The 12,178-nt window shown below is 42.3% G+C and overlaps 1 protein-coding gene and 1 pseudogene across 11 annotated transcripts in view; one reads left to right on the top strand and one right to left on the bottom strand.

Annotated features, from left to right (window-relative positions):
- Positions 1–328: 328 nt before the first annotated feature.
- The window catches only part of LOC311604546 (uncharacterized protein), a 60,828-nt gene continuing 48,978 nt past the window's right edge, over positions 329–12,178 (bottom strand). For 5 of the 10 annotated variants that reach the window (XM_084794491.1, XM_084794493.1, XM_084794498.1 and 2 more), the window contains 5 exons: positions 9,131–9,322; positions 8,098–8,312; positions 5,839–6,067; positions 1,544–1,589; positions 329–511 (listed from right to left, as the gene is read on the bottom strand). In XM_084794491.1, the coding sequence (XP_084650617.1) occupies positions 465–511; positions 1,544–1,589; positions 5,839–6,067; positions 8,098–8,312; positions 9,131–9,322 (729 nt within the window). In that variant the 3' untranslated portion in view covers positions 329–464. Of the gene's footprint in view, positions 512–1,543; positions 1,590–4,164; positions 4,884–5,838; positions 6,068–8,097; positions 8,313–9,120; positions 9,323–12,178 lie in introns of those variants that run through there. The other 5 variants (XM_084794495.1, XM_084794497.1, XM_084794496.1 and 2 more) reach the window with 5 other exon arrangements.
- Positions 1,926–4,095, top strand: LOC311604555 (heterogeneous nuclear ribonucleoprotein C-like; annotated as a pseudogene). The gene has a single exon. The product of its transcript is annotated as a heterogeneous nuclear ribonucleoprotein C-like (transcript).

The following is a 12,178-nucleotide window of genomic DNA, read 5'->3' as shown; positions in this document are numbered from 1 at the left end:
GCCTCTGCCTCCCGAGTGCTGGGATTAAAGGTGTGCGCCACCATACCTGGCTCATGTGCTACTGTAAAAGGGAGAGAAGGAAAGAATGGAAGCATCAAAGTTTGGGGAGAAATGCTATGACATGGGGTCCTCTGGACATGACATGGTAATGCACTCATGAGCTCCATACAGCTGTGTTTTCCTGCAGAAATCCTACATAATATTGGGGCACCATCAGGGCATCCTACACGGTGAGAGGATCATTGGGCCTCAACACTCAGTGAGGGACTACAGGCAGTGTGAGAGTAGCATAAGATTTTTTTAAGGAGAAAATTCAGACAAGCAGTCATTCTTGCTTAAAATTTATGATTTTTACTTAGTATATTATAATGGGAAATTCTCATTCAACAAATGTTATATTTTAGAAAAAATATTTTTCTTTAAATGTTCTCATTTTTTATTTGTCTTGATGTAGATTATGTAGGTCACAAGGCAGAAGCTTCGAAGGACCAAGGATCAACTGGAGCAGAATCTAGAAAGAAAAGCAAGAATTACATGTTTGATCCCAACGGCTCTGGAAGTAGCTTAGCAGAAGTAGGTGGGAAACATTGAATCACCAGTGTTTGAGAACCAACTTGTGTATGAACCACAATACAAAATGAGAAAAATTGTGATGTGCCTGTGGTTTGCACCCAGACTTTGATAGCATCATAGCTAAGTACCAGACAGTTTCCCACTTGTATTCATTGAAAAACCATGTGCTAAGTCACACGGACCAAGCAGCAGAGTCAAGACAAGAGGGTCCACTATTCGGCAACCATATGACGTAATCCTCCCAAATCAGATGGACAGGCAATGTCCACTCAGCTCGTGGCTATTATTCAGGTATAATACAGGGAACTGTGGGAGCACACAGATGAAACTTGGAAGTCCATCTTGGGTCAGTACTACAGGCTCTGTGGTGGAGGGAAACACTGAAGAGAGCAGGCCAGGAAGATGGAAGCAGAGCCCACAAACAGCTAGAGGTGGAAAAAAAGCACACATGTGGTGGGACGCTTACAGAGAAAGAAGTGGAGTAGGCAGGTGGCAAGGTATGAGGATGAGTGTGGCCAACCAGCTGGCTGGTGGGGATGGCTTGTGTTAGTGCAGGCTAAGGAAACAACACTTCCCTGAGGGGAAAGTGATGCAGCGAGAAAACAGTGGCAGGAGTTTAAATGGCACTTGCAGGGGACAGCTTACACAGTGACTCCTCATCTAAGTGTTGCTGGGAGAGTCTGGTCTTTTCTACCATCATTCTGAGAGGGCGATGGTGACAGAAGTGATAAAGTGCTGGGATAGAAAGCATGAGGGTACAGAGACTTTTGGAGACAAAGCCACAGATCATGAAAAACAAGGAATAAATGTGTGTTAGCGATGTGTGTGCTCACATCTTTTGTTTGATCTACTTAGGAACAAGTTGATGTAGAAGTTTTTAACCAGAAAGAAAAGCCTATTGTGCTGCTTATAAGTTATTTTAGAAATCAATTACTTAATCTAAATTTAACTCTCAAGCTGGGGAGCATACCTTCTTCTGCTTCTCTGGTCATGCGCTTTACCAATCCTATCTGCCTCTGAAATAAGTCAAATGTTATTTACAGAATGCTTAAAGTAATTATTATGAACATGATAGCCATTTTAATTTTAGACACTAGACCTAATGAGGATTGATTCAAGAAAATGAAATCATATAAATAAAATTTCTACTTATTTTAAGTTTAGATCATAGAGAAGACATTTGTGCCAAGAGCTGAACAAGAGTACAGGGACATATATTCACTAAATATACATTACTTAAGAGTATGGTTTAGATTTTGTGAAGAGACAGAGAGTGAACAGTCATGTGCTCCCTGCTTGCTGTAGCTTTGGCATCTTAGCATTGACCCACAGTAGGAGAGGCAGTCTCTCTCTCTCTCTCTCTCTCTCTCTCTCTCTCTCTCTCTCTCTCTCTCTCTCTCTCTCTCTCTCTCTCTCTCCTTCCTCTTGTTTTCAGCTTTGTGAGACACCTTATCATCAAAGGAGATGGCTAGCAATGTTAGCAACAAGACAGATCCTCGATCCATGAATTCCCATGTATTCATTGGAAATCTCAACCTTCTTGTGGTCAAAAAGTCTGATATAGAGGTCATTTTTTTCAAAGTATGACAAAATTGTGGGTTGCTCTGTGCATAGGGGCTTTGCCTTTATACAGTATGTTAATGGAAGAAATTCCCAGGCTGTTGTGGCTGAAGAGGGTGGCAGAATGTTGCTGGCCAGGTTTTAGATATTAACCTGGCTGCAGAGCCAAAAGGGAATCAAGGGAAAGCAGGTGTGAAACAATCTGCAGCACAGATGTTCGGCTCCTCACGTGACTTCGACTATGACTTTCAGTGGAATTACTATGGCAGGATGTGCAGTCACCCAGCATGTGTTCCTCGTTCTCCTCTTCCTCCTCCTCCTCCTCCTCCTCCTCCTCCTCCTCCTCTTGCTTGAGCTGTGGTGCCTTCTAAATGCCAGCATATGTCAGGAAACACCTCATGAAGGGGCAAAAGTGAATTCAATTTGAAGAGTAGGCAATTAGGGATCTTTTCCAAGTCTGGAAAGTTGAGGCCATTAAGAAGGAGCTGACTCAGATAAAACAAAAAGTGGATTCTCTGCTGGAAAGCCCAGGGGAGAGGGAGTTTTTAAAAAGTGAAAAAGAACAAAGCAAACAAGAGGCTTGTCCCTCTCATCCCCAGATGAGGAGTGAAACGTCCAAGGAGGAGCAGAACAGCACTTCTGGGAAGTTGGAGTCTGAGGCAGGTGCAGGTGACTCTGCTGAGGAGGGTGACCTGCTGGATGATGACGATAATGAAGGCGGGGACATGACCAGCAGGAGTTGATCAGGATGATGAGAAAGAGGCCGAGGAAGGAGAGGATGACAGAGGCAGCACCAACGGGGAGGACGGATGACTCTTAATCACAAAGTGGAGGTTAGAAATCTTATCCCATTCTTCACTTACCTGGGCGCTTGCGAGCAATCAAAGCAACACCAGATGTCTCCCCTAGCCTTGTCAGAGCATTCTCACCGTGCTCCCTCTGCTCTCCCTTCCTGTGTCCAATAATTCGTAACCACCCTGTGCCTAGTTCCATTTTCACCTCCTTTGATGCTCCTCTGTAGCTTTGTTAGGTCTTACCATGTACGTTTTGCTTTAACTTTGATACCTCTTTGACTTAACAATAAAAAGATGTATGTTTTTTAAAAAAGAGTATGATTTATTGATACAAAGCTTAAATAAATATGTATTTTTTTACTGAATGAACTATTTTACTAGTTGTAGTAAACTTCTCTACCAGACATGCATGTGATGCATGTAAATATATGCAGGCAAAACACTCACACACATAAAATACAATTTTAAAATCTTTTTATGTTTGCTAATTATATTAGTTATAAATTATTAATTATAAAATGTTTAAAAATACTTCTGACTATCTTGGAAATGCCCCCTGTTTTTATGCTGCCATTTAAATCTTTGTATGGAAGAAACTAAGTCGTTTTATTGACATCCCAAGCAGACCCTGAAGCAGAAAGCAGAATGCACATGCTTGGTGGCAGTGAGAATGTGGTAGTCAATGTCCTCAGTCTCTATAGGCCAGAAGAGGGACTTCTTTGACGGACACTTTCCCAGTGTTTGCCTTCCATCACATTTCTGTGACAACAGCACTATGGGAAAGTCCTGTAAGTGTAACAACTCAACACCAGAGGAGGCTGAAACACTTCCTGTAGTATCACATTTTGGAAAACTGTATGTTAGAAACCAGCAATGTGACATTATCTTCCATCCAAAGTTCTTTTCTGAATTATTTATTTAACACTTACAGGTAGTAGATTTTGTTATTATGCATACTTTTCCCAAAAATATATTCATAACATATAATTTCCATTCAGTATCTGGAGGAATGGCTTGGCTGTTAAGAGCATATACTGTTCTTCCAGAGGAGCCCAGATCAGTTCCTAGCACCCGTGTCAGGTAACTCACAACCCCCTGTAACTGTAGCACCAGAGAGCCAGACACCCTCATTGGGGCCTCAGTGTGTGCAGGTGCAGGTGCACACGGCACGCACAAAGAGGGGGGGAGGGAAGGAGTGAGGGGGGAGGGAGGGAGAAGAAGAAAAAACATTGCCCCAAATTCCTTACTTCTGTCCTAAAGGCATCCTTTCATTTCTTTTCCCTTTATCATCCTCCCACGTGATCCATTTAATTCCTTGCTTACATGTTTTGGTGCTGACTGGGTCCCAGGGCTTGTGTGAGCTAACATGCACTCTTCCTCTGAGCACACCTCAGGCCTGTGTGAACAGATCTTAACCCTAGGACTAGATAATTCCTACGTGAGGAATAACAAATTCAAGTAGATATCACCTGTCTTCTCCTAGTTCTTCAAGAGCACCTGGTAGAGTAATTTCCCCTCTCCAGCTGTGCTGTGGCCTCATCCTACCCATCCCTTTCCTCTCCTTCAGTGAGCATTGAATACTACACAGTAGAAATCACAGCTGAGGGCAACTGCTTTGAGAAAGAGATAGCAAAGACCAGAGGAAGACAAACGGAACAGGACAGGCATAAAATACTAGGGGAAGGGGCTTCTCCATGATAAATCCCCCAACGTTTACTTAAACATCTTGAGCAATGAAGGCTCCTGTTTTGTCCTGATTGGTGAAAATTAGGGGTGTCTTAGCTCTCAAATGGCAAGCAGCAAATAGTAAGTGATTTTTTTAAAAACAAGTCTTTGAGTATTGGAAGAGCAATTGAAAATCCCTTCCTCACATGAAGGTTTAAAGTCACCAACATCTGCCAGTTAGAGCTAGAAGAGATAAAAATGTCTCTTTTCTGATGACCTTTTTTGAGTCTCCTGAGGAGACAAACAGACACAATCCAGGATAAGAACATCCAATTGGCTGAGTCCAGAGTAACTCTACGACAGATAAGGTGCTCTTTATCTATTAGATGCTGCGTCCACTTATTCTGCATTGCCAGGACTTTTGGGACCCCACTTTCACTCTGCTAACTTAGTAGTTATTCAGTATTATGCTACTGCATTGGTGTTGATTACAAAATGATATTTGCAATATATATATGTATATTGAGATATACATATACACATATATATATGAGGTCATTTTTATTGTTCATTTGTGGCTTGTGTCGGTTTAAAGCTTTAAAAAACTATATTTTCTCCATTTAAATGAGCTTATCTCATTTTTTGGTTTTTTGGTTTGTTTGGGTTTTTTTTTTTTTTTTGAGACAGGGTTTCTCTGTGTAGCCTTGGCTATCCTAGAGTCACCTTGTAGACCAGGCTGGCCTCGAACTCACAGCGATCTGCCTGCCTCTGCCTCCCGAGTGCTAGGATTAAAGGCGTGCGCCACAATGCCCAGCCTTATCTCATTTTTTAAAAATGAAAGTCAGAACTTGAAATGGTCTTTCCCAAAAAGGACCCTATCTTTCTTTGGGTCTCTGGATATTAGAAAAGTACTGTACTCATCCTGTGATGCTGGCCTGCTGAGCCAGATAAGGGACAACCAACAGAAATGCAGTTTCTCTACAGATGACCTGAAACTAGCCCTGAAAGCATCTTGCAGACCACCCCTCGAAACCACCCTACAAGACCCAACAACTGGGTATTTCTTGTAAAAAACAAGCTCTAGTGGCTCATTAAAATCTGTAAAATATCTATTTGTTAAAAGAAATTATTGTAATTTCTACTTAGTATGCATCATCCAACTAAGCAACTCAGTATTTCATCAAATTAAAAGCAAGTATTATATTGGGAACTGAAATTTTCCTGAACAAAAGACAATTTTAATAACCTTGGACAGGCCCTTCCTCATGCTCTTGCCAACAGGCTGCGGCTCTGAAGTAGGAAGAAATGAGGAATCGTTTGGAGGCAGACTAGGGCTGCGTCCCACAGCAGGATTGAGCTTGGCAGTCTGAGGGCACTGTTGAACAGGCAGGGAACTCAGAATAGTTTCCAAGGTCATTTTCTGCTGGTTGACCCGCACAAGCTTCTTTTTAGATACCTCAAGTCTTTCCATCATCCTGTGAAGATTGCAACAAGGATGTATTTAGCATCTTATTTTTCTCCTTAATAACTCTTAAATTACTTGTTTTGCTCTGAAAAATGCTCTAGGAATAATCAGAGTGGCCCATCAAATAGTCTTTGAGCTGAAAATGTATCAGAGCAAACCAACCTCACACAATTATAGATTTACAGCTGTTGTGAAAGAAGAGCATCTATGCAGGAGGAATCCCTCACTGCTAACACAAAAGACATCTGTTCCCCTCTCAGATGACAGGGTTACCAGGGTTAGCAGTGAGTCACAACTACCACCTTCTGGAAGGTTTTACTTACAAGATCCCTGAAGATGACAGCAGAAATATTTTCGTTGCAAAGAGTTAAATATACATATTTATGTTATATTTGTTTAGCAATACAGTGAGTTCTCGATATGTGATTGTGTCAAAATATCACGTTGTGCTCCTTAAATGTATACAATGAATAAGAACTAAAAAAAAGAACCACAGGGGGCTGGAGAGATGGCTCAAACAGTTAAGAGCATAGACTGTTCTTCCAAAGGATCCGGGTTCAATTCCCAGCACCCACATGGCAGCTCACAACTGTCTGTAACTCTAAGATCTGACACATTCACACAGACATACATGCAGGTAAAACATCAATGCACATAAAATAAAATAAATAAAATTTTTTTAAACCATAAGACTTTGTCATTAGTAAACCAATTTGGGTTTTTTTAATCATCCCATGAAATCATTTGTCATCTATTTGCATTCACCATCTGTGCACTCTGTCCATAATCTATATATAAATTAAGATTTATCCCCCCCCAAGAGATCATTCTCGAAGGGGAAGAGGAAATAGCCAGTGGGGTGACCCAAAGAACTAATGTTCTTGCAGTGGCCATAGACAAGCTAACAAAACTCCCAGTGGCAAGCCTGGGAAACCTCCCTTTGAGTTTCATTAGGGGAGACCCACAAGGCTTCCAAAACTATGCAGGCTTCTTCCATTGCCCTTGGATGCCTCAAAGAACTTGAAGGTAAGACCCTGTTTTCTGAAGCCATCGCACACATTTACACTTTTTTAAAAGAAGAAACCTTTGAGTGAGCCCATTGCCGAGCCATAAGAGCTGGGTCCTGTGTTTTCTGTGTTGCACACACCCTCTCACACTAACCAAGGAATTACTTTAACCGCATTGTGAATTACATATCCATTTATTCATGTTTTAATCTTTTCTCATGAGTTTATCTTTAAGAATAGAGAAAAAGTGGAAGCGGAAGTTTGCCATGGGCACTGATGATACCAAAGATCACAACTGAGGAAAGTTAATTTCCCAAGTTCAGAATGTACCCAGGGTAGTGGTGTTACAGCTGCTCCTCCCCCATTTGGGTTCAAGCACAACCTTCAAAATAAACTCATTAATAATTCCGTGAAAAGAATCTAGGAGTATTTTTATTAAAAAGTAGGTATTTGGCTGGGCATGGTGGTGCATGCCTTTAATCCCAGCACTCAGGGATGCAGAGGCAGGTGGATCCCTGTGAGTTCAAGCATGCTGGTCTACAAAGCCAAGGTTACACAGAGGAACCCTGACTCAAAAAACAAACAAAAACTAAAAAAGTAGATATTCAAAACACTAATAAAGCTGGGCATAGTGGCTCCTGCCTTCAATACTATCACTTGGGAGGCAGAAGCAGGCATGTCTCTACGAGTTTAAGACCAGCCTCATCTACATAATGACTTTCAGGGCAGGGCTACACCGACACCCTGTCTCAAACAACAACAGCAACAAAACAAATGACTAGTAGAGCAGGCTAGCCCTGTGAAAATATAAAAGGGGCAGCCACAACATAAAACCAAAGCTAGAAAACTGAGAAGAAACCGTCTGTCGCGGACTAACGTTTTAAGTGCAATTCATTCTCTACCATTATTTTTCAACGTTTACTGTGTAGCTACTGTTCATCTTCTACTGATCTAAAAAACAGGTTTTACTAGAAATCATGCTTTAGAGACCAATGAGTGAGTTGAATTATTTTCCATTGCTGTTTTGACTTACTTCTTTAGTGCACTAGAGAGTGATTTTCTACTTTTATTTTCTTCTATGTAGCGTTGTTTGTATTTTTCCATTTCTCTTCTAGAAGAATCCACTTGACTTTTTATCTCAGGGAGTTTTGATTCCAAACTTTTGACCCTGAGCATCACTTGACTCATTCTAGAACCATTCTTGTTCTCTCTTAATTCCTCTAATGTTTTTTCATCTTCTGCTTGTGTCTAAAATGAAGTAAATATTTTTAAAAATAACTATATCCAAAGGGAGTACTGTGTATGTATCTCCAGAACTCATAAATCACTAGCAGCTGTATATATTCGATACCATATGCTGGACTTTAAAATATTTACCTTCGATTTCCTAGAACTGCACTACACCTGAGTCAGAGAACATTAACTGGCTCTTCTTTTTTCTTTGCCGCTGAAGGAAGTCTAATCTGGAGCCCTGTGTGTGCTGCTGAAGTGCCCTGCCACTGGGTTACAGCCTCAGCTGAGAGCCACTTTCATTTTTCCACTCCTGTTACCAGATAACTCTCAGTCATGGAGTCATTCAAAAATTTAAAACTTGCCAGGCATAGTGGCACACGCCTTTAATCCAAGCACTTGGGAGGCAGAGGCAGGTAGATTGCTGTGAGTTCGAGGCCAGCCTGGTCCACAAAGGGAGTCTAGGATAGCCAAGGCTACATAGAGAAAACTTGCCTCAAAAAAAAAATTAAAACTTGAGCATTGTAACTTAAGAACAAATCCACTGGATGACGCGGGTTTTTCCCAATAGACTTTTTATACACAAACTAGCTTTAAAAGACAAATGACTCAAAACAATAATCCTTATAATGTAATGATGGGAATTGAATTTCTAAAGGGGAGAACTTAGGTCATCTACCTTCCAGAAATATACAAATCAACTTGCTGTAAGTAAAGTGGAGGAAACACACAACAGAATTACCCAAAATGTCATTCTCAGTGAAATGAAGCTAAGGATGATATGCCTTGTTCCTGCCTGGCTCTCCTTTCATGCTGTTGAACTGACCTTGACTTACCATACTCTCTTGAACCAGATGTTTGAGGGCTAATACTTCCTTTTCCACGTTTCCTTGAATCTTGCATAGGCTTTCATAATCCTCTTGGTCTGTTTTTATTTTTAACAGCTCTTGTTCAGCCAGTTGAATGTTTATATCTTGATGTAGGTATTTGCAATGTATAGGTTCCCATGTATCTTTAAGATAGTGGATCTACATGAGGAAAAATACAGTTTGTAGTGATGGATTTAGACTGAAAATAGTCTAATAAGAATAAATGCATAATTCTGACATAAATGCAGTTGTAACTTATTAAAATCTGTAGCAGAACCTTGGCGAGTCATCTGTTGAAGTTCTCAAAAGTCACTAGGAGTCACAGAGCTACACTCTTTGTCACCATCTTTGTCACAAAAGTGGACATTCGCCCTTAGCCCTTCATTTTCCTTGTTCTATAAGTGTTTCTTGTTTTCCTTCTTTTAAAGCACAGAGTTTAGTGCCTTATGTAGTCAGACTGAACAAACTAGATAAGAACCAAGCCACGAGCTGGCTCGTGGTATCGCAAGCCTTTAATCCGAGTGCTTCAGAGACAGAGGCAGATGGATCTCTGAGTTTAAGGCCAGCCTAATCCACATAGTGAGTTCCAAGACTGCCAGGGCTACACAAAGAACCCAGTCTCAGAAAGAAAAGAAAGAAAGAAAGAAAGAAAGAAAGAAAGAAAGAAAGAAAGAAAGAGAGAGAGAGAAAAGAATCAATAGTGCTTTCACATACATTGAGTAAAGCAAAGTGCACCCGGAAACATGCTCACATAAGGCTTCTCATCCGTCTTCTCTGAGATGGTCTTTCTGAGGACCACACAGCAAACACAGAAAAGACACATACTAAGCGCTGCTTCCTCTTACTTCTTCCCTTCTCTAGAAGTCGGGGCAGAGGCTAATTTTAATGTGCTAGATTCTCAGGGTCATTTTTTGTTCTATTCTCCAGGCTCTATTGATAGGACCAGTACATAAACTCCAAAAGCATCCAGGACAGGCAGGGGCCAGTGACGCCTGTGCTCCAGGACGGACAATCCAGGGAAGTACTGGACACTCAACTGACCTGTAGGAAGAAGAGGGAAGAGCGCGGCAGAACCTCCTTGACCACTGGAGGTAGCTAAGCGTGAAGTCAGAGACACTCACAGCCACCTGCACAAGCGCAGGGCAAAGGCCTTCCCCTGGGACAGCAGAGCTGAGCTCAGGACTGACAGGCTTAAGTCACCCAACCCTGGGCCAGCTCTGTGAGTCTGGAACACTCTGGTCCCCAGCTGCCTTCCCATCCAACCCTCTACCTTCCCACCGTGCAGGCTACCCCCATATTACTTTGGCATGCTAAGCTCTGACTCACTGTGTTCAACATTTTAGTGACGTAAAGTAGCTGCCCCTCTCTTTACTCTTTTCAGAGGTATGGACTAGTACCTAACAGAGCCCTCAAGTGTCCCTCAAGGTAAAACTGTTGAAATACACTGGTGTGGATGAGCCCCCAGGCCAGGCGCTTTGATCACAGGCAGGCACCGTGTTCCTAGGCTCTCTTATTTCAAGTTGTGAGTGTTGGCTCATGCCTTGGGTTCCAGCGCACAGGATGCCTTGTGGACTTCAGACCTTAACCCAGCCCTAGACTAGAAAATATGTTGCCTGTTGAGAAAACATTAATCTTGACATCTCTATCCAGAGGACCGGGGCTGCATTCATTTGGTTTTTATTGAAACAAGGTCTTGCCCTAACTTGCAGTGGCTCTCTTGCCTTGTTCTCCTGGGTTCTGGGATTACAAGTGTACATCACCCTGTGTTACATATGCTGGGGAAAGGAGACGCACTCTGCAGAGAAGGGCTCACTTCACTAACTCTATGGTCTCCTTCTGGGCTCCTTTCTCTTTTTCCTTCCTTCCTTCCTTCCTTCCTTCCTTCCTTCCTTTCTTCCTACCTTTCCTCTTATTTTTCTCTGTTGTTGGATTTCCCAAGTCAAGACTGTTAATAATTGGAGTCAGTTTTAAGCTCAGTTTGATGTTTTCCTAGAGTCTGCAGGTAGAGATAAATTTGTTCTGCCTCCCCAAAGCAGGCTTTGTTGCAATAAAAGATTACAGCTTAGCTCAGCTCCTTCCTCCCCAGTCTCCTGCCGAGACAGTGCAAAGCAGTGGAGCATGGAGCAACCTGGAAGAGTTGCCATTTTCCAAGTGGTCTCAGATCAAAGTTCCCAGCTTTATTGGCATCTGAATTACTTGGAGAACTTGTCATAAATGCAGACTCCCAAGACTTCCATTTCCCATCCTTCAGTGGTGAAAAAAAACAGTCATGTGGGAAGAGGGGAAAATGGGTTCCACCAAAGACAAAAAGTTAGGGGAGAAGAACCGTGGATGAAGTGAGTAGAAACCCAAAAGAAAAGAACCACAAAATAGCAAGTAAACCTGGTGATGAGACCTGCAGATGACCTCAGCAAGACAGGAGCACATGGACAAAGGTTTCATAAGCCCTGCTTCTCCATGATCACCAAGCTAGCCAAACCGCACTCTTACCAAGCTCCAGGATATTAGGCTAGGCAACAGGGCATCAATATACAAGAAAGACTGCAGGGAGGGAGGCCAGGGGTGGCTGAGCAGCACACAGTGCGTGTAACAGCTTTGAGAGTAATTTCCATTGTGATGATATAGACAGGTTCTTCCTGGCATCCCTACACTAAAGGTGCGCTTACTGGGCAGATTTATTATATTATTAGTGAACCCTGCCTGATTGCCTCCAGCCTGCTCAGTGCATGAGCTGGCTCTTCACAGTCTCCTCCCAGATAAGCTTTTTTGAGGGCCTCTTGCCTGGGTGGACCCAGAGATGTGCACTTTCTCACTCACCCAAGGTTGTACTGCTGTACAACAGCTGATGTCACCTATAGAAGAGACACTTACATGCACTTATATGCAAGCCTAACAAGACCACTACACCTCCAGACCCCCACACAGCTGTGGAAGGAGAGAGCTGTAGAGGAATTTTAATTGAGAACATGGCTGCTCTGGCAAGAGATCACATCCAAAGACCTTCTAGGTCTGTGT

The sequence above is a fragment of the Acomys minous genome, assembly GCF_964271855.1.
Source record: "Acomys minous genome assembly, chromosome: 9".
Taxonomy (NCBI): domain Eukaryota; kingdom Metazoa; phylum Chordata; class Mammalia; order Rodentia; family Muridae; genus Acomys; species Acomys minous.
This window is presented reverse-complemented; position numbering and strand designations above follow the sequence as displayed.